The following is a 20,460-nucleotide window of genomic DNA, read 5'->3' as shown; positions in this document are numbered from 1 at the left end:
GATGGGAAAGGGAAATATCTTATTGGAAGCTGGCGTAAAGCCAGTCCTTGTTATGAAATGGCAGAAATCTTAGTTCAATTATGTCCATGCCCTAGGGCTTTATGGCAGATGAAATTTAACAGCAATGACCTAAGATATCTGATAAAAGAAATTTCTATGTGAAACATTTAAGGAACTATGTGGCTACTTTCAAGTGCATACAGTAAGATGCAAGAGGAAAGAAATGACTTAAAGACGGAATTTATAATTAAAAGAGAAGCAGAATGGAAAGACTGAAAATTTTCAGCCTGGCCATGTAAAGAATGAAAAAATGTGTTTGGGAGAGTAAACCAAGGCTGTGGCCAAGTGACTGCGTGCTAAGGAGATTAGTGTGGATAGAAGGGATCATCAAAACAATGGGAGAGTAACCCTGAAGGCCTTTCAGAGATCTTCAAGGCTGCCTCTCTCATCAAGTGTCCAGAGCTCTCAGAGGGCAGAATGGTTTCAGGGGATGAGCCTGGTGTGCCTTCCTTGGGCTTGCTGCCCAGAGTTGCCTCAGGTCTTTGTGCCCTGCATTCTGGTGGAGTATGGTGCTCCTTGGCTGCTTCAGCCTTGGCTCAAGCAGGCCCAGGTGTGGCTTCACCCACTGCTCTGAAAGATATAAGCCATAAAGCTTAGTGGTGTACATGTGGTGCTAATTCTGTAGGTGTGCAGAATGCAAGAGCCATGAGGACATAGCTTCATTTACCTAGATTTGAAAGGATGTCCTGGACACCTTGAGGGCTCAGAGAGAGACTTGTGATGGGGTGGAGCTATCACAGAGGCAATTGCCTACTAGGGCAATGCTGAGGAGAAATATGGGGTTGGAGCTGCCAGAGAGAGTTGCCACTAGGGCAATGCTTAGGGCAGCCGTGGGAGTGGGGCCACTCCTGAGATCCAAGAACTATAGAGCAAATCAGCTTGCAGCATCAGCCTGCGATAGCTGAAGGAAAAGACTTCAACCCCTGAGAGCTACTGGTTGGACTGAGCCTAGCAAAGCCATAGGGGTGAGGCTGCCTGAGGCCTTGTTGGGGCAAATCCTGCCCCAGTGTCTCCAGAAGAGAGAACATGGAGTCAAGTTAGATTATTCTGGAGCTTAAAGACTTAATGTTGATTTCCCTGTTGGGTTTTAGACTTATTTGGCACCAATTACCCTTTTCTTCCTTATTTCTCCCTTTTGGAAGGGGAATGTCTACTTTATGCCTGTCCTACAGTTGTATTTTGGAACCACATAATTTAATTTCACAGGCTCACAGCTGGAGAGGAATTTGCCTCAGGATGAATCATCCCTTGAGTCTCACCCATGTCTAATTTAGATGAGACTTTGGATTTTGGACTTTTGAGTTGATGCTGGAACGAGTTAAGACTTTTGGGACTTTGGGGATGGAATGAATGTATTTTATATTGTGAGGACATGAATTTTAGGGACCAGGGGCAGAATACTATGGTTTGAATGTGTACCTCAAAGTTCATGCGTTGTTAATAGAAGCTTAATCCCCAATGCAATAGTGTTGGGAGGTGAGGCCTAGTAAGAGGTGATTAGGTCATGAATGGTTTAAGGTCATTATCATGGGAGTGGGTTGTTATAAAAGCAAGTTCGGCCTTCTCTTGCTCTCGCGCTCTTTTGCCTTTCCAACTTCCACCACGGGATGACGTCGTGTGAAGACCCTCCCCAGATGCCAGCACCATTCTTTTGGACTTCTCAGCTTCTAGAACTATAAGCCAAATAAATTTCTGTCCATTATAAATTACCCAATCTGTGCTATTCTGTTATAGCAACAGACTATGATAGTAGGTTAAGCTAGATGATTGAAAAGCTTAGAATGAGAGGACATTCTAGCTGAAAAGGACCTTAGAGAGAAACAGTGGTTTCGAAACATGATTATGAATGAGAATCACAAAAAGTTTTTAAAAAACAAAACACGTTTTTGAGCTCTACTCTAATGGCTTCTGTATGTGAATCTCTGTAGGCGTGGCTATATGCATAAAAAGATCCTTAGGAGATTCAATGAAGTAAGCTTGATCCTGGTTATCAGATTTTCATTTAGAAACTGTTGATGTAGTCTGAACTCTCCATTTTACAGACAAAGAAATTAAGGTGCAGTTCACATACCTGGTTAACACCAGATCTATGTCTAGAATCAGTTTTCCTGATCATTAGCCCATTATTATTTTTCTTTTTGTACCTTGATGCCTCTTCTGTATCATTCATTTAGCTAACCAACAAGCATTTATTTAGTAGTCATCACAGATTAAATGCTGTTTCCTTTGGAGAAGGCAGTATAATATAATAGTTGAGAATACAGCTTTCGAGTTAGTGTCTGAGTTCATATCTGGCTCTGTCATTTCCTGTTTTTGTAATCTGGGTTAAGTTCTTGACAAACTTTTGCCACAGTTTCCTCATTTGTAAAATGAGAATAATAATTAAAGAAGTTGACATTTATATTTTCTAAGATACTTTTTATGATTTAAGAAGGTCCTTTTTGTTATAATCTAGACAGTCCAAAAAGATAAATTTGCCAGTTAGGATTAGTTTTAGTGAAGTAAAATATTAAAAGATAAATGACAGAGTGGGGCCTTGTACAACATAGATGGTTATTGCTCTCTCCCATTAAAGAAATCCAAAAGTAGACATCCTAGAGTTGATGGCTTCATGATTATATAAAGCGCAGGCTCCACCTACCTTGCTGTTCTTGCATCTTTGGTGTTTTACTTCATGATCCAAGATGGCTTCTTGCACTCCAGCAGTCATGTTGCAGTCTAGCCAGCAGGAAAAAGGAAGTGGGGGAAGAACGATTGTTTTTCCTTCTAAGAGGACTTCTCCCAGAAGTTGCATACAAAATGCGTGCATAATTTCCTGAGCCAGAACTCAGTCATGTGGCAAAGGAGTCTGGAAATGTCTCCTTTCTGGGTGGTTATATAATAGCTAAGAATTGAAGGCTCTGTTACTTAGAAAGAAAGGAAGAATGGATATTGGCATCTGCTCTATCACAATAACTGTCAATAACAGTATGAATTTTCATGGCTCTAACTGAATTCATTTAGGTTATACAAATTGAAAGGAATCAGAACCTGAGTATACTTTGTTATTAAGTGAGCTTTCACATTGAGGGCTCCATCAGTCCATTTGGTACAGGAATGTGCCTGGGAGCATTTTGTTTGACAAAGCATGGTCATTGCTTCAATCATAGCTTATTAAACATTTTTGCATGAGAGCAGCAACTTTTCAGTAGACCTGGTTAATTGGTTATCTTTCCTAATTGAGTTGTTTTTTAGCTTCTAAGGGAGGTAAAAAGATAAAAATGAAGAACTGTCTTTGATCACCAAGTGGTATGAAGACTTACAGTAAACATTCACTAAATGGTAGCTGCTTTATTATTATTATTATTATTACTATAACTATTTGATTAGATCATCCCCAAAGTCGCTTACAATTTAAATATTGTCACTGGATTCCAGTCTTGAATTATTTCAGTAGTGAATGATAACTTTGACAACTTTGCTTTTTTGCTTTGTTTTAATGTGAACCTCTGTTATTGTTTTGAAACTTCCAGTTCTCAATTTTGAACCATATGGACTTTCCTTTTCTTCACCTGGCTTCACTGGACGACAGTCTCCTGCTGGCATTTCTCTTGGTTCAGATATATCTGGGAATAGTGCTGAGACAGGGCTGAAAGAGTAAGTTCTTAGAATATGGGAGTGTTTAAATGTCTTAGCATTCCATTTGCCTTCTGCTTCTGCTTTGTATCATCACGATCATTATTTGCTCAGTTTAGGATGACTTCCAGGAAGTTTATTATTTCATTCATCTTCAAATTATTTTCAAAGGGAGAGGTACATTTGTGACAATGTGTTTTAATATAATGGTTTAGAAGGGTTCCTAAAAGTTAAATTTTATATGGGCTGTTTCTGTTGTTTCTATTTATTTGCTCTCAAGGTATTGTTATTGTACAGCATGTTCTTATACTTTAAGAGTTTATTTACCTTCCAAGACAGCATAAGATGTATACAAGCTTCACACATTATAATAATGTGTGTTATTTGCTGCATGTTGTAAAAAAATATATATGTGTGTGTGTGTGTATATATATATATATATTTAAGAAGTGTATTAGAATTTATATACCCAGGTAAGTATTCAGCGTATCATTCTATATTCTTCCTTCTAATGGATACTTCTTATAACCATCTCATTGGAAGATTAACAGATATAATAGAGATGAACATTAAATAAGATGATTGATTTCACCTGAGGAAGCTGTATAGTAATCTGAAGAAGGTGTACACAAATGCTCCTCCACTTACAATGGGATTATATCCTGATAAACCCATTGTAAATTGAAAATATATTGTCAAAAATGTATTTCATACACCTAACCTACCAAACATCATAGTTTAACCTAGCCTACCTTAAACATGCTCAGAACAGCATTGAAAGAGAGTATTGTATTGCCTGTTACTAGCCTGGGAAAGGATAGAAATTCAAAATTTAAGATAGGCATGGTGGCTCACAACTGTAATTCCAGCTACTCAGGAGGCAGAAGCTGAGGCAGGAGGATTGCTTGAGGCCAGGAGTTCAAGACCAGCCTGGACAACACCAGCCTGGGCAACATAGTGAGACCCCATCTCTAAAAAGATTTGAAAATTAGCCAGGCATGGTGGTGCATGTTTATAGTCCCAGCTGCTCTGAAGGTTGAGGTGGGAGAATCACTTGAGCCCAGGAGTTCAAGGCTGCAGATCATGCCATTCCACTGTAGCCCAGGCAACAGAGCGAGACCCTGTCTCTTTTTTTTTTTTTTTTTTTTTTGAGACAGAGTCTCACTCTGTTGTCCGGGTTAGAGTGCTGTGCTGTCAGCCTAGCTCACACCAACCTCAAGCTCCTGGGCTCAAGCAATCCTTCTACCTCAGCCTCCCAAGTAGTTGGGACTACAGGCATGAGCCACCATGCCCGGCTAATTATTTTTCTATGTATTTTTAGTTGTCTGGCTAATTTCTTTCTATTTTTTTAGTAGAGACGGGGTCTCACTCTTGCTCAGGCTGGTCTTGAACTCCTGACCTCGAGCGATCCTCCTGCCCCAGCCTCCCAGAGTGCTAGGATTACAGGCATGAGAGACCGTGTCTCTTAAAAAAATTTTTTTTCAAAGTATGGTTTCTACTAAATATGTATTGCTTTCACGCCATTGTAAAGTTGAAAAATCATTAAGTTGAACCATTATAAATCAGGGAACATCTATACTCACCTGAGGAAGCTGTATATTTTGCTCAAAGTGCTTTCAGAGCTTCTTCCCAGACACCTTGAAAATTGGTGATTGTTTAAATGTCTTCTTTGGAGCCATATTTCATCCTTTTAAGGCAGATTTTGATTTAGGAAATATAATTAAGTTACTTTTAGAAACATAATTAAGTTAATATTAATAAAATGAGATAATGTGTGTGAAGTGCATAGTACAACCCAGTACAGAGTAAGTGATTGATAAATGGTAGCTGTTATTATTAATAATAATTGTCTTTATCATCATTATTGTCATTATCTAAAAGCTGAGCTTACCAAATAAAACTAGTGATCAGTCTGAATAATTTTGGTTGGTATACTGATATAAAGTAATGAAAATGGCTTTCTTGTTTGTGAAGTAGCTTTATCTAAAAGAATTCAGAATGTTTTAAGTAATGGCAGCATTACTGGAATAAATATGATAAAAACCTCAAAGGTGACAACTTTGAAGGATGACATTTGAATTTTGAGTCCTTGTATATTCATTAAGAAGTCAGTCACCTTATTTTATATTCATGCTTATATTTGTCAACCTTTCAATGAAATGATTATAAAAGGTATTTATCACAAGAATGACATAGAGACTATGAGAAATGTAGAATGAACGAATGACATGCTGAATGAAATGGCGTAAGTTCAAATTCTCTTTCTTATCCTTTTTTTCCTTGCTCTGTTAAAATCCTTGACATTTTCTTTCTCATATATTTAATTTTGGTATATTTCAAACATGGGGAGCAGATATAGTTTGTGGGCATGTGATGGTGAAGGTGACAGCAATTAAGTACCCCAAACAGGGAAAGGGAAAGAGAGACAGAAACCTTCCAAACCCAGAGAGAAACTTACACAGTCACTTTTACCTGCACAACAGGTGACAGCATTTGTTGCTTTAGTATTGAACTGGGATCTGGAGGACGTCACAGGGCCTTGTAAATCCTGTACATATACATGTACCACCCTCAGAGAAATGGCATTTAGCACAACTGCTAAGGACTTATATGTGCTGTATTATCGTGAAGTGGAACATGAGGGATGAATTTAAAATTTCTTTCCAAAGAAGTCCACAACTTATACATTATTTCAAATGAGGAACCTGTGAGGTAATTGGCAACATGAGTCCGCTTTAGCGGGGAGACAATTGCTCTTCTACAGTTTTTTGTAAACTGAGAATAAAGTAGTAGTAAGCCCAATTTAGAATTTCTTGCCTGTCAGCACCCTACCTCAAGTGGGAATTTCTAGAGCTGAGTTAAAGTATACGCCTAATCTTTTGAAGGTTACTGGTCAGAATTTCTATATGTGTTTGAATGTTCTGATTAAAAAATAATATAAAAGCACACCATATAAAATTATGTATTCTAGTGTTGTCAAAATCCAGGCGAGGATGACTCATAGTAAAAAAAATTCTTTTTACAGTATGTTTCATACTATTAAGAGGCATATTTTGTATATGAAATGGCCTTATGTTGCTTTCTTATGTATTTTGCCACTTTTTAGACTGTCTACATGTAGTACATGACAGAAAGTTTGTGTTCATAATAGGCACGTATGCAGATGAAATAAGTGAGAAGAATCTTTAAAATAGCTTGAGGTTCCTTTTAGGCTCCTTTTGTGCCCCTCTCCCCTTTTGCCTGTTGTTTTGAGTTGGGTTCCCTGGGCAGCACATTCTGCAATGGGCATTTAGTGTGTAGAATAATGAGTTCCCTTGGGATGGACATCTGTACAAGGAAGAGAAAAGAAGGAGTTTTGGGCAAAATAAGTTAAGATGTGATACATTGCCAGTGACAGCCTCTGCTAACCCCATGGGGAGCTCTGGAGCTAGAATGACGCTTCAGAGTTGTCCGGAGTTGGACCAAGATAGGTGGCTAGGACTTTATGCTTCTGCTCATCTATCAGTGGATGTAGGCTGCCTGCAAGTGATGTGATCTTGGCTGAAGTGCCTTTCTGCCTCTCAGGCAATGAAGAGGCTGAGAGTTGACAGTCCTCCCAACAGCTGAGCGACAGTCCTTCACTGAAGAAGGGTCTGGATGAAGCAGCCCAGAGCCTGCCACACATGCCATTTTTTGTTAAACTAATAGACTATTTGTTAGTAAAATTTAGGGACTTTTTTGGTAATAATTAATGGAAATGTTTTGGTTAAAGGGGGTACATAGATACTGTAATCCTACTGTGGGTATTCATGAATTCCCTAGAGGTGCTACTTTTGAGCATTCTAGAGATGGTAGGGGTCATTTTAGTGGTTCCTGTGACCACTTTTGGTTCTGCTTGTGGCAAGGACAACCAGTTTTTTTCTAAGAGATTTACTGGATAATTTTTTTTTTCTTTTCAAAACTTCTTAGAAAATTCTTTCGGTACCTGAAAGAAAGGGGGAAATGAAGATATTTATAAAGGAATACTTAGCGGTAAAAATCATTGAGGAGGAATCAACTGCCTGTAGGGCATTCTTTATTAACATTCAAGTTTTCCTTCAATCACTTACTACTTAGTAGCATTAATTCTTCAGTCAGTATGGGGTATAACTACCTGGTTTTTTTTTTTTATTTTTTAGTTTTGGCCTCAAAATCAAATTGATCATGATTCCAACAATTTAGATGGGAATCATAATCAATATTAATATTTCTGAGTCTTCCTTTTAGATTCATTTCATGATCTACCTATCTTGTAATATAAATTATAAAAATGTCATTTTGGACCATGACAGGGATGCCTAAATGAGCCTATTGTCGAGGACACACAGTTCTTTCTTTGCCCCAGCTTTATTGAGAGGTGATTGGCAAATAAAAATTATATAATTGACCCTTGAGCAATACGGGTTTGAACTGTCTAAGTCCACTTATACTTGGATTTTTTTCAATAAATATATTGGAAAATTTTTTGGAGATTTGTGACACTTTGAAAAAACTCTCTGATGAACTGCACAGACTAGAAATATTGAAAAAATTAAGAAAAAGATATGTCATGAATGCATAAAATGTATGTAGATATTAGTCTATTTATGTGTTAAGTTGATTATTATCGGTAAGGTATTATCGGTATTATCGGAAAGGCTCTGGTCAGCAGTTGGCTATTAGTATTTAGGTTTTAAGGGAGTCAAAAGTTCTATGTGGATTTTTGACTACACAAGGAGTTGGCACCCATAACCCTTGCATTGTTCAGGAATCAACTGTGTATGTTTTAAGATGTAGAACATGATGTTTTGATATAGATATACATTGTGAAATGATTACCATAGTCAAGCTAATAAATGGACCATAGCTCTTATGTAAGAACAATAGAGACAATCTTTGGCTATTTTAGCCCACACTTATTAGTCACTCTAAATTCACAGCTATAACTGCCACCTCCTTTGTCATGGCATGTCCAAGCCAGCCACTCATCGGCAGAGTCTGGGGTGATTAACCCCTGGGCGTCCTTCCTCCAGTTTCCCCTCCAAGCAGCCGCACTGGACTTATTGCCTAGATGTCTTGCCTAGACTTTTTGGGCAGAACATCTGGCTCCTAAACATTACTTTAATTCTTCTTCAACTCAGGTATAAAAATTGCTAAGCCTCATGCTTTTTCCTAAAAATCTTACTTTTTTCTTTTATAGACCAGCTTCATTTCATTTTTATAAAAGTACATTTATAATAGTTGAAAATATAGTTAGTGTGGATTAAAAGTAAATTTATATATACAAGTACATTTGAATGATTTTACTTTCAATGGGATTTTATTTAATGAATTTATTAATATATAGGTTTAATCATTTACTATAACTAAGAAACTGAAGAGTTATTTCTGATCTTTAACCCGTCAGAATTAAAGATAAGATATTTTTTGAAAAGTCAATGGGGGAAAGGAACTGATTTACAGTAGTTCTATTTTTGTACAACTTATTCAAGCAATTAAGTAAAAATTAAATGATCTGAAATTTTTAACTAAGTTAGAGTTCTGCTGCCTTAAATCCTTTGACTGCAGAGTGGGGGGATATTGGCTGTAATTGAAATAAAGTCTAGAGAGCTAGGTTTTACTTCTGGCATATAGAATATAATGTGAAAGCTGTTTCTAAAAGGCCATGGGTATTGATGTGTTTTGGAAAAATGTCCCAAGAAAGTTAACTATTTAGCAATTATTTAAATGGACTTGATTTCATTATCAATCTCCTTAGGACCAATAGCTTGAAGCTGGAAGGTATAAAGAAATTGTGGGGGAAAGAGGGCTATCTTCCCAAGAAAGAAAGCAAAACTGGTGATGAAAGTGAAACTCCACCTATTCCTCAAGAGAGTACAGTAATGGAGAATGTAGATCAAGCTATAACAAAAAAGGATCAATCTCAAGTTCTTACCCAATCTAAGGAGGAGAAAGAAAAGCAGCTGCTGGCATCATCGTTATTTGTTGGGCTAGGATCAGACAATACAATCAGTTTGGTAAGTAATCAATTATATTCCAAAAGAATCTGTATCCCGATTGTACAAAAAACTGGCTCTGTAAAAGCTCCTGGCTGTCATCTACACACATGGTGAGAAATGACTTCCCCAGCTCTCACTTGCTGTCCAGCGATATACCTTTATCGCCCAGCGATATACCTTTATATTTCAGAAAGAGAAAATCCAATTGGTTCAACTTGAATCAGATGTTCTCTTCAGTCCAGTTAGCTAGGGCAAGGGTCAGGGTGCAAATAAAGTTACAAATATGATCACAAGTACTCTCACCCCTGTGGGTGGATGGGACAGTTCTTGAAGGGAAGGGGGATGAATAATAATAGTTCAACAGTATGGGTGTATCTGTGGAAAAAGCACATCTCAAAATGGTATTTTTAATAGTGAAAAATAGGAATCAGTTTAGCTTTCTAATTGTAGGAGAATAGTGACATAAATTATATTCTCTCAGAATACTATTCAGCTCGAAGAATGATCAATATTGCATTGTAAAAGGGAAAAATACTTATATATTTTTAAAAATGCTTATATATTTTTAAAAATGCCGAGTATAAATTTTTATTTATACCTTGTTTATAACTAAGACTGAAAGGAATTACACAAAAATGAGAATTATATTCAGATATTAGGACTATGATGATTTTCAAACTTTTAATGCTGATGTATTATTTTTATAGTAAAAGAATGAAAAGTTGGATGATGGACAGGTGCTATTTTTGAGCATCTGGGAATACTATGGAATTCTCCTTTTGGTGGCTGATGAGTCCACCTAGTATGAAATTGTGATTAGAGCAACATCCTAGTTCTTTCATCTTTCTTCTCTCTTGGTGGAATTTTCCCATCATTCCTGTCAGTAGTAGTGGTATACCATGCTACAATCTTTATCTGTGTCTGTCTTTTTTAGATTCACCAATCTTTTTTTTTTTTTTTTTGAGACAGAGTCTCACTCTGTTGCCCAGGCTAGAGTGAGTGCCGTGGCATCAGCCTAGCTCACAGCAACCTCAAACTCCTGAGCTCAGGCGATCCTCCTGTCTCAGCCTCCCGAGTAGCTGGGACTACAGGCATGCGCCACCATGCCCGGCTAATTTTTTCTATATATATATTTTAGCTGTCCATATAATTTCTTTCTATTTTTAGTAGAGATGGGGTCTCGCTCTTGCTCAGGCTGGTCTCGAACTCCTGAGCTCAAACAATCCGCCCACCTCGGCCTCCAGAGTGCTAGGATTACAGGCGTGAGCCACCGCGCCCGGCCGCTTTTTTTTTTTTTTTTTTTTTAATTGAGAATTTCATTTTAGTTATGAAAGGAGACATCTAAGAAGTAGTTTAAACCTTAGAGCAAAAGAACTTATCAAGAAACAGTTCAGCTTCAAGCTAAAGACAATTAAACTGAACAAAATCCACTTTAAGAGTACAAGCACCTAAAATCGAAGAGATAAGGAAGCAAGCATCATCTCCCATTGAATATATAAAAATGCCCAATCTATAAATGAGTTGGAAAAGCTTTTCAGTTTCTATAGAAACATTTTACTTAAAGAAAGCTTAGTTAGCTGTCATATTAAGCATAAATATCAATAGTTCAAAGACGCTATTTTCACATGGTTGGTTAATCTAGTAAAAGCTTCTTTGCATTTCTGAACTATATATTTTTTTTTTTTTGACTAAAACTCTTGTTTATTTACACATATAGTATTATTGAAATGTATCTTGAGGAAGCTGTTTTTTTTTTTTTTTTCAATTTAATTTTACAGTAGATTCACCAATCTTGATCCCATTTCTGTCAGACTTGATATTCTCTCAATAAGAAAAAAAAATTCAATCTAAATGTATTAATAATTAATAAATTTTAATGACTCAGTTGACATTTGCAGTTCAGCAGCAAAGTGACTGATCCTGGGACTAGAGTTGTTCTGGCAGGCTGTGAGTGGTGAGAGGGTACCAGTGAATGCTCTAGTAAGAGCATGCCAAAGTCAGATGATACCAAGGCTCACGGAGCCCTGATCTGTGAACCTTATTGCTGATATAGAAGTATTCCTGCCTGCTTAACAAGTGCATAGCTTTCTGTTAGATTTTCTTTCTCAGGAGAACGTTCAGGGTGATAATTTAATATCTAGAATGAGGAAAGCAAATTTGCTGTTCCTGTCTCTTGAGTCTATGGACATCACTACCCAGTTACAGAATTCTTTCCTGTTTAGTGTTCCAATTAGCCACTGCCAGTTGATTCTTGAGGTAAAACTAGTTTTTCTTCCCTGCTTATTAACTCACAGGCCATGAAATCATGATTGTTGTAGGTTACTAGAACAGTTTGAGTCATCCCTGTATTTAAGAGTAATTTAGGGCTGGGCGTGGTGGTTCACGCCTGTAATCCTAGCACTCTAGGAGGCCAAGGCGGGTGGATCATTTGAGCTCAGGAGTTCGAGACCAGCCTGAGCAAGAGCGAGACCCCCATCTCTACTAAAAATAGAAAGAAATTAGCTGGACAACTAAAAATATATAGAAAAAAAATTAGCCGGGCATGGTGGCACATGCCTGTAGTCCCAGCTACTCGGGAGGCTGGGCAGAAGGATTGCTTGAGCCCAGGAGTTTGAGGTTGCTGTGAGCTAGGCTGAAACACCACGACACTCTAGCCCGGGCAACAGAGTGAGACTCTGTCTCAAAAAAAAAAAAAAAAAAAAGAGTAACTTAGGCTTCTATAGGAAAACTCTGGAAATTCAAAAAATGGTTAGACTTCTCACTATTTTTAATTTGTTCAATTCTGTAACCTAGTATTCTGAAATCTAATAAGTTTTCAGAATTGTTCATGACTGACTTTTTGACCTTATTTCTTTTCCTGATTCCATGTGTTTTTTATGAGAAATAAGATTTAGCTAATAGTTCAAAGTTATGTAGCTGTCAGAATTTTAGGGCTTAACATTTTATTTTATTCATCTCTGATTCTTTGTTAATTAATGCTTTATAGAAAGAACCTTAGCAAGTTAGTAAATTGCTCATTTGAAATTATAGAAGAATGTTTAAAACTCATGACTAGTAGAATGATTCCTTTTTACATTATTATGTTTTATTTTTACAGCTTGGAAAAGCAGATACTGTTTCTCACAAGTTCAGAAAGAAATCAAAACTCAAGGAAACCAAAAGTGGAGAAATGACCAGTGTTCATAATATAACCTGTTCTTCCTTTAGTTCTTTGTCAAATGTGGCATATGAAGGAGATTATTATTTGAATACTTTGCAGGATAGAGGAGATAAAGAATTAAAGAAATTTTCTCTCAATTCGGAACTTCTGGATTCTGAGTCACTCACAGAACTACCTTTGGTTGAGAAACTCTCAAATTGCAGCCTGTCTACGCCTTCTTTGTTTGATGATAACAACATGGAAATTTTTCACCCTTCTCAATCTACTGCAGCTTCAGTTGCCAAGGAAATCTGTTTAGCTTCTTCTTTGTTGGAAGAAACTACTGAATACATACATTCAAATCTTATAGAAGTCTGTAATAATGAAACCATATCAGTGTCTTCTTACAAAATTTGGAAAGATGACTGCTTATTGATGGTCTGGTCAGTCACTAATAAGAGTGGTTTGGAATTGAAAAGTGCTAACTTAGAAATTTTTCCTGCAGAAAATTTTAAGGTAAGACAGTGGTGCCTAGATGGCATTCATCATTTCTGCCTTAAATGGACAATGCTTACTTAGTGTTCCTACTGTTGGCTCTTTGGATGGCTTGTAAATTTCTTCCCCATCCTTCTTCCTTCTTTAAGGAAAACAGGTAAAAGCTATGACAAATTTTTTATTATTTTGAGTAGAGACAAATTATTCAAAAGAGACAAGAAAAGCATAATCAAGATTGTATTGGGGCTGGACATGGTAGCTCATGCCTGTAATCCCAGCACTTTGGGAGGCCAAGGTGGGAGGATTGTTTGAGGCTAGGAGTTCGAGACCAGCCTGGACAACATAGTGAGACCCTGTCTCTACCAAAAATAAATAAATAAATAAATAAATAAATAAGCTGGGCATGGTAGTGCATGCCTATAGTCCCACCTAGCTTGAGTGACAGTGAGACCTGTGTCTTTTTAAACAAAAAAAAAGATTGTATTGGGAAAGGCCATAGATATAAAGTAAGTTTCAATAGAACATGGTAAAGAATGTAGGCTCTTGTCTCAGACTGCTTGGCTTTGAATCTTGTTTCTGCAGCTTATTAGCTGTATTATGTGGTTAAGTTATTTAACTGCTTTGTACCTCAGTTTTTCATGTTTAAAATGAGAATATTAATAGTGTGTGCCTATTGTTGTGAGGATTACATGAATTAATGTCTGTTAAATACTTATAGCAATACATGGCACTTGGTTTTATTATGTTATTTTCAGTGGATATTTTATGGTCTCTTCCTACACTGTTTATTTTATTTTTTCAAGACAGAGACTCACTCTGTCACCCTGGGCAGAGTGCAGTGGCATCATCATAGCTCACTGCAACCTCAAACTCCTGGGCTCAAGCTATCTTCCTGCCTCAGCTTCCCAAGTAGCTGGGACTATTGGTGCATGCCACCATGCCCGGCTAATTTTTCTATTTTTAGCAGAGATGGGGTCTCCCTCTTGCTCAAGCTGGTCTCGAACTCCTGAGCTCAAGTGATCCTCCTGCCTCAGCTCCCAGAGTGCTAGGATTACAGGCGTGAGCCACCGCGCCTGGCCTCCTGCGCTCTTTAAATGTCTCACTCACTTTTGTCATAAACACTGTAATGAAATTCTCAAAATATTAAATAAAGTAGAATATCAAGGAGTAAGGATACTGAAGGATAAATTGTATACTGTCTATTTCTTTTTTTTCTCTGATTTATTTTTTTATACTGAGTGCTCAGGCATCAATTCTGTTCCTTCCATTGTGATTTCTGAAAATGTATTTGATTACATTATTGTGTGGATGTCTTTAGTGAAGTTATAATGAGATTTCACCAGTGAATTTATCTTCCACAAAACTGACTCAGTCTCTTCTATGAGCTAGAATGTGTTGAATGACCAGGGCAAAAGTTCCTGACTCTAGATGTGCATTAAAGTCACCCGTGGAACTTAAAAAAACAAAAGAAAACCCAAGCCAGTTGCCTGAACTCTACCACCAGAGCTTGAGTAAGGACGGTGAATGAGAATGGAAGAAAACTGTATATTTTTATTTGTTTATTATTTTTTAAAATCTTCTAGCTTCAAAAATCTGGTGCCAGCCAGGACTGAGAACCACCAGACTAGGGTTTAATAATCCTTTAAAAAATAATTATATAGAAGTTTTAAATGTAATGCCATTTATTAACTTAATTTTGAATTGTGTACTCTTATTTCTTATCTGTGCTAATGAATTTTTCTCAAGTGAAGTTGTCAGTCATCTTTATAATGTAGTTTGTTATTAACTTCCTACATTAGTATGCTTTTGTACTACTTCAATTAAATAGAAAATTGGTATTCATGTAATGTCTGTATTGATCCCTTCTTCAATACTTTTTATTACTTTTATTTACAGATCACTGAGCAACCTGGATGCTGTTTGCCTGTAGTGGAAGCAGAAAGCACCAAAACCTTTCAATATAGTGTGCAGATGGAAAAACCTTTTACAGAAGAGAATCTTTCTGGTTTTTTAAATTATCATATGATGGATACTCATTCTGTTCAGCTGGAATTTTCCGTAAACTTATCACTATTAGATTTCATTAGGTAAATACTTTCTGGAATGTTAATTCAAGTTATTCATTCATTTAGCACATATTTTTTAGACTGCTTATCTGGACAGAGACACTAAACTAGGTGCTAGGAAGTATAACAATTAAAAACTAGACACAGTCCCTACTTTAAGGGAATTTGTAGTCTAGGGAGTCGACATTAAGCATTACATAAATACACATATAATGTGAACTGTGTTATGAAAAGAAAATAAATAGTACAATGAGAGATTATAATATGAAACCTGATTTAGGTTGGAGTTGGTTGGTGATCTAGAAAAACTTCTGAGAAAAAGTATTTAAACTAAAGCCAAAGGGTCCTGCCAGGCTTTTTATTTTAAGGCTTTTAAAGTTTCTCTCATTTGTATTTCATTCTTGTAATTAATTCTTTCATAAAATCTGTTTGTTAAGCTTTAGAGAACTTTAAGCAAATTACTTGACATAGTTATTAAACTTTTATTAAACATGCAGTATTTAACATTATACTAGGCACTGTGCAATGTTACCAAGATAATTAAAAACAATCTCTTAACTCATCTGCTCCCATTTACTTTTATAAATGTATTATACTATATTTGAACATTTTAAAAAATGAAGGCTGCCTGAACCTTCAAGAATGCAGAATACTAATGAATATATATAAAATATTTTTAACCTCCATGTATCATTTGTGTTACGCTACTGTAATTTTTGCCCACTCTTTAAAGTTTTTTAGTGAGAACATGTCTATCCGTCTGTCAATGAGTACTATATTTATACAAATATAATCCTGTATAAGATAAAATACAGCCTTCAAAAAACTTTAATCTGTGACTTTGAAGGTATATCCCATGATGAACATTAATAATCTGAGGAAGCACAATATATGTAACATAGTTGTTTTGTGTGTATTAATAAAATCCTCTGTATCTTTTAAAAAATAATTTTCTTCCTTATAAAATCAATACATACTTATTATAAAATTTAAATGGTATAGAAAAATATAAGTAGAATATAAAAGTTCTCTGTAATCCCATCTCCAGAGATACTCAGTTTTAACTATTTGATCTTAATCTCATGAACCATTTAAAAAATATATTTGTTAAAATTCTTCCTCCCTTCCTTCCCTTTCTTCCCTTTCTTCCCTTCTCTTTTTTCTTTTTCTTTTTTTTTTTTTTTTTAAGAGACAGGGTTTTCTATGTTCCCTAGGCTGGTCTTGAACTACTAAACTCACGTGATCCTCCTGCCTCAGCCTCCCAAGTAGCTGGGACCAGATCTTTGTATTCATACTCTTTTATATAACTTTGATAGCGTAGCTCATTACCTCCAAATCCAAAGTATACATGAAAGGAAAGTTTTATATTATGTTGAGTGATTCATTAAATTACTTGGTAAAAAATCTTACTGGAATGACTAATACTCAAGAGAACTGAGTGATTATTGAAATGACGTTTTAAATTTCAGAATATTACAGGGGTACAAATGTTTTGGTTACCTAAATTGCTTTTGTACAGTTTGAGTCAAAGTTATAAGTGTGCCCTTCACCCAGATAGTGCACATTGTACCCATTAGGTGTGAATTTACCCGTCCTCTCCTGCCCCCTCCCACCCTGCTTCATTTCCGTTGAGTTTTACTTCCATATGTACACGAGTGTTGATCAATTAGTTCCAATTTAATAGTGAGTATGTGTGGTATTTGTTTTTCCATTTAACAGTATTTCACTTAGAAGAATGGTCTCCAGTTCCATCCAGGTTGTTACAAAAGGTATTAGTTCACCATTTTTTTTAAAGGCTGAGTAGCACTTCATGGTATACATATACCACATTTTATTAATCCACTCATGTATTGATGGGCACTTGGGTTGATCCACTTCTTTGTGATTGTGAATCGTGCTGCAATAAACACTCAGGTGCAAGTATCTTTTTGATAAATGACTTTTTTTCCTTTGGGTAAATACCCAATAGTGGAATTGCTGGATCTAATGGTAGGTCTACGTTTAGTTCTTTGAGGTATCTCCATACTACTTTCCATAGAGATTGTACTAGTTTGCAGTCCCACCAGCACTGTATGAGTGTTCCTATCTCTCCGCATCCACACCAGCATCTGTTGTTTTGGGACTTTTTGATAAAACCATTCTCACTGAAGTTAGGTGATATCTCATTGTGGACATTTTTAATTTAATATCTCCTTTCAGTATTTTCATCAGATTGGAGGTTGGTACTAAGCATTCTAATCATATTTGGTTTAAAAACATAAATTTTGTGGGACCCAGATTTATAACGGTTATGTCTTATTTTTACAGATCATTTGACATTTATTTGTTTCTTTAGAATAATTTCATTCTTTTGCATAAAAATCTAATTTTAAAAATTATTTTCAGACCATTAAAAATCTCAACTGAAGACTTTGGCAAACTCTGGCTATCCTTCGCAAATGATGTGAAGCAAAATATAAAAATGTCAGAATCTCAAGCTGCTCTGCCTTCTGCCCTAAAGACCCTGCAACAGAAACTAAGACTCCATGTTATTGACATTATAGGTTTGTAGAGATATAAAAAGGCGATTCTGTGTTTATAGGAGCTTTCTCACCATCAATACAATCAACTCTTCTAAGTGTCAGATTTATTAGAGCTGTATTTCCCATTGTGGCTATCTTTCAGATGAGTGCGCTTTTCAGATTATATTAAAGAATGCTTTATTGGAAAATACACATAGTGTAAAATTTACCATTTTACTGATTTTTGAATGTATATAGTTCAGTGGCATTAAGTACATTCACACTGTGTAACTATCACCACCATCTATCTCCAGAACTTTTTCATCTTCCTCAACTGAAACTCTATACCCATTAAACACTAACTCCCCATTTCCCCTTCCTCCCCAGCCTCTGGAAACCACTATTTTACTTTTTGCCTCTGTGAATTTGACTACTTTATATACTTTCTGTATGTGGAACCGTATAATATTTGTCCTTTTGTGCCTCGCTTCTTTCACTTAGCATAATGTCTTCAAGGTTAATCCATGGTATGTACCGTGTGTCAGGATTTCCTTCTTTCTTAGGACTGAATACTATTCCACTGTAGGAATATACCACATATTGTTTATCCATTCATCTGTCAATGGATATTTGGGTTACTCCCTCTTTTTGGCTATGGTGAATAATGCTGCTGTGAGCATGGGTATGCAAATATCTGTATGTCCCTGCTTCAGTTCTTTTGTTTAGATACTCAGAAGTGGAATTGCTGGATTATATGGTAATTCTGTATTTAATTTTTTGAGAAATTGCCATATCATTTTCATAGCAACTATACCATTTTTCATTTCCACCAGCAATGTGCAAGGATTATAATTTCTCCACATCTTCATCAACACTGGTTTTTTGAAATTAGCCATCCTAATGGATATAAAGTAGTATCTCATTGTGGTTTTGATTTGCATTTCCTTAGTGATTAGTAATGTCAAGCATCTTTTCATGTGCTTATTCAGCATTTGTACATCTTGGAGAAATGTCTATTCATATCCTTTTATATTAAATAAATTTTCATTTTTGTTTTGTTGTAGGCAATGAAGGGCTATTGGCCTGTCAGCTGCTCCCATCCATCCCCTGCTTACTGCATTGCCGAGTTCATGCTGATGTGTTAGCTCTGTGGTTCAGATCCTCCTGCTCTACTCTTCCTGACTATTTACTGTATCAGTGTCAAAAGGTGATGGAGGGATCCTAGCAGAAGCTCTGCTTAATTTTACTCCATCAAGATCAATGGTTTACATAGATAAACTTATTTACCAAAGTAAAAAAAAAAACTCATGGTACTTCTATTGAAAATGGGGATTATTATAAGTTGTGGTTTATGTGTTTTCTTTATGATTACTGGTTAAGAAAGGTCCCCAAGGAACTATACCCTAGCCTTTAACTCAGGATTGTACAGTATGTTTGGGTCCCAAAAAAGTGACCTAAACTAATGTTATAAACTGCTAATGATTTCTATATCACCTAGTGTCGAGGGACTGAAGATATTTATTTTGTTATAAATAATTTTATAGCTAATTTACTCTAGTGCTAGCTAATTTGTAGTAAAGCCAAGTCTCAGTTTTCTGTATTAATGGAGGGGAGACATGAAATTGATAATCCCAAATCTAATTCATATTTGGCTTTGGAATGCAGTGTATGTTTTTTTGGTAGGCAAGTCAGTACTTTCAGTTATGTTTTGCTTGGATCAGCGTTGAACTAAGTTGGCATAGCACACACTAACAGTTGCAGGAGATCCATGAGCATGCTGGATATTGGGGGGATCCAATCTGTGGTATATTTTTTATTCTAGATAACTCATAACACATAATTCCAGATAATTTGGCTATAAAATTTGTCTGTTTTCTACTTGCATTTATTTTAAAATTCAAAGTGAGTCACTATATGCATTCTTATTTGAAAATCTCAGAGCCATTTATAAAATATCATCATATAGAAACAAAACCCATAAGAGCACATGGTATCAATGCAAACAGTTATAAAAGGACTTGCTAGTTCCAGCAAATATCTTAGTTACCACTTAGGTCCTTTTGGCAAATGAAAATTTGTGATTAGAGTATAAATGGCAAAGCTATCTTTCCTGGCCTTTGAACTAGTACTCAATGGATGTAGCTGAAACAATGACTGCCTAAATATATCATGCAGGTTCTTCACTAAAATATATCATTTTCATGTTATAGTTATGCCTGTATGGCCTCTGTCAGAACTATTATCAGTAAGAGAAGAGGTAAGCCTAATATGATTGATGGACCAAAATCTCGAGATTGTACATTAACTGGAATAGTATTTCATAAAACCATATGGTGCTGTGGAAAATATTTATTATTTCACTTTTTCTGGTACTTCATCATGGAGACTATTCAGGTAATACAGTTTTAAGTCATTGCAGTTAACACTTTGGTTAATTTGTACTGTTATCACCCAGGTCTGGAATTCTGATTTTAGGTTATCTCATTAATCATAGCTGAGATAAAGATGCTAAGGGGATTCCCCAGAGCTGATAGATTTTATTAGTCATTTGTGTCTAGAATATTCCACCCTAAGAACAAAAGCAGTAT

General features: G+C 36.1%; 1 protein-coding gene across 1 annotated transcript in view; it reads left to right on the top strand.

Moving 5' to 3' along the window:
- The window catches only part of AP4E1 (adaptor related protein complex 4 subunit epsilon 1), a 63,044-nt gene extending 43,379 nt beyond the window's left edge, over window positions 1-19,665 (top strand). Inside the window, exons 14-19 of the mRNA XM_069459978.1 lie at window positions 3,573-3,696; window positions 9,431-9,689; window positions 12,769-13,326; window positions 15,202-15,392; window positions 17,757-17,914; window positions 18,937-19,665. Coding sequence (XP_069316079.1) covers window positions 3,573-3,696; window positions 9,431-9,689; window positions 12,769-13,326; window positions 15,202-15,392; window positions 17,757-17,914; window positions 18,937-19,097 — 1,451 coding nt within the window. The 3' untranslated portion in view covers window positions 19,098-19,665. The remainder of the gene's footprint in view (window positions 1-3,572; window positions 3,697-9,430; window positions 9,690-12,768; window positions 13,327-15,201; window positions 15,393-17,756; window positions 17,915-18,936) is intronic.
- Window positions 19,666-20,460: the final 795 nt, after the last annotated feature.

Source organism: Eulemur rufifrons, chromosome 2 (assembly GCF_041146395.1).
Source record: "Eulemur rufifrons isolate Redbay chromosome 2, OSU_ERuf_1, whole genome shotgun sequence".
NCBI classification, from domain to species: Eukaryota; Metazoa; Chordata; class Mammalia; order Primates; family Lemuridae; genus Eulemur; species Eulemur rufifrons.
This window is presented reverse-complemented; position numbering and strand designations above follow the sequence as displayed.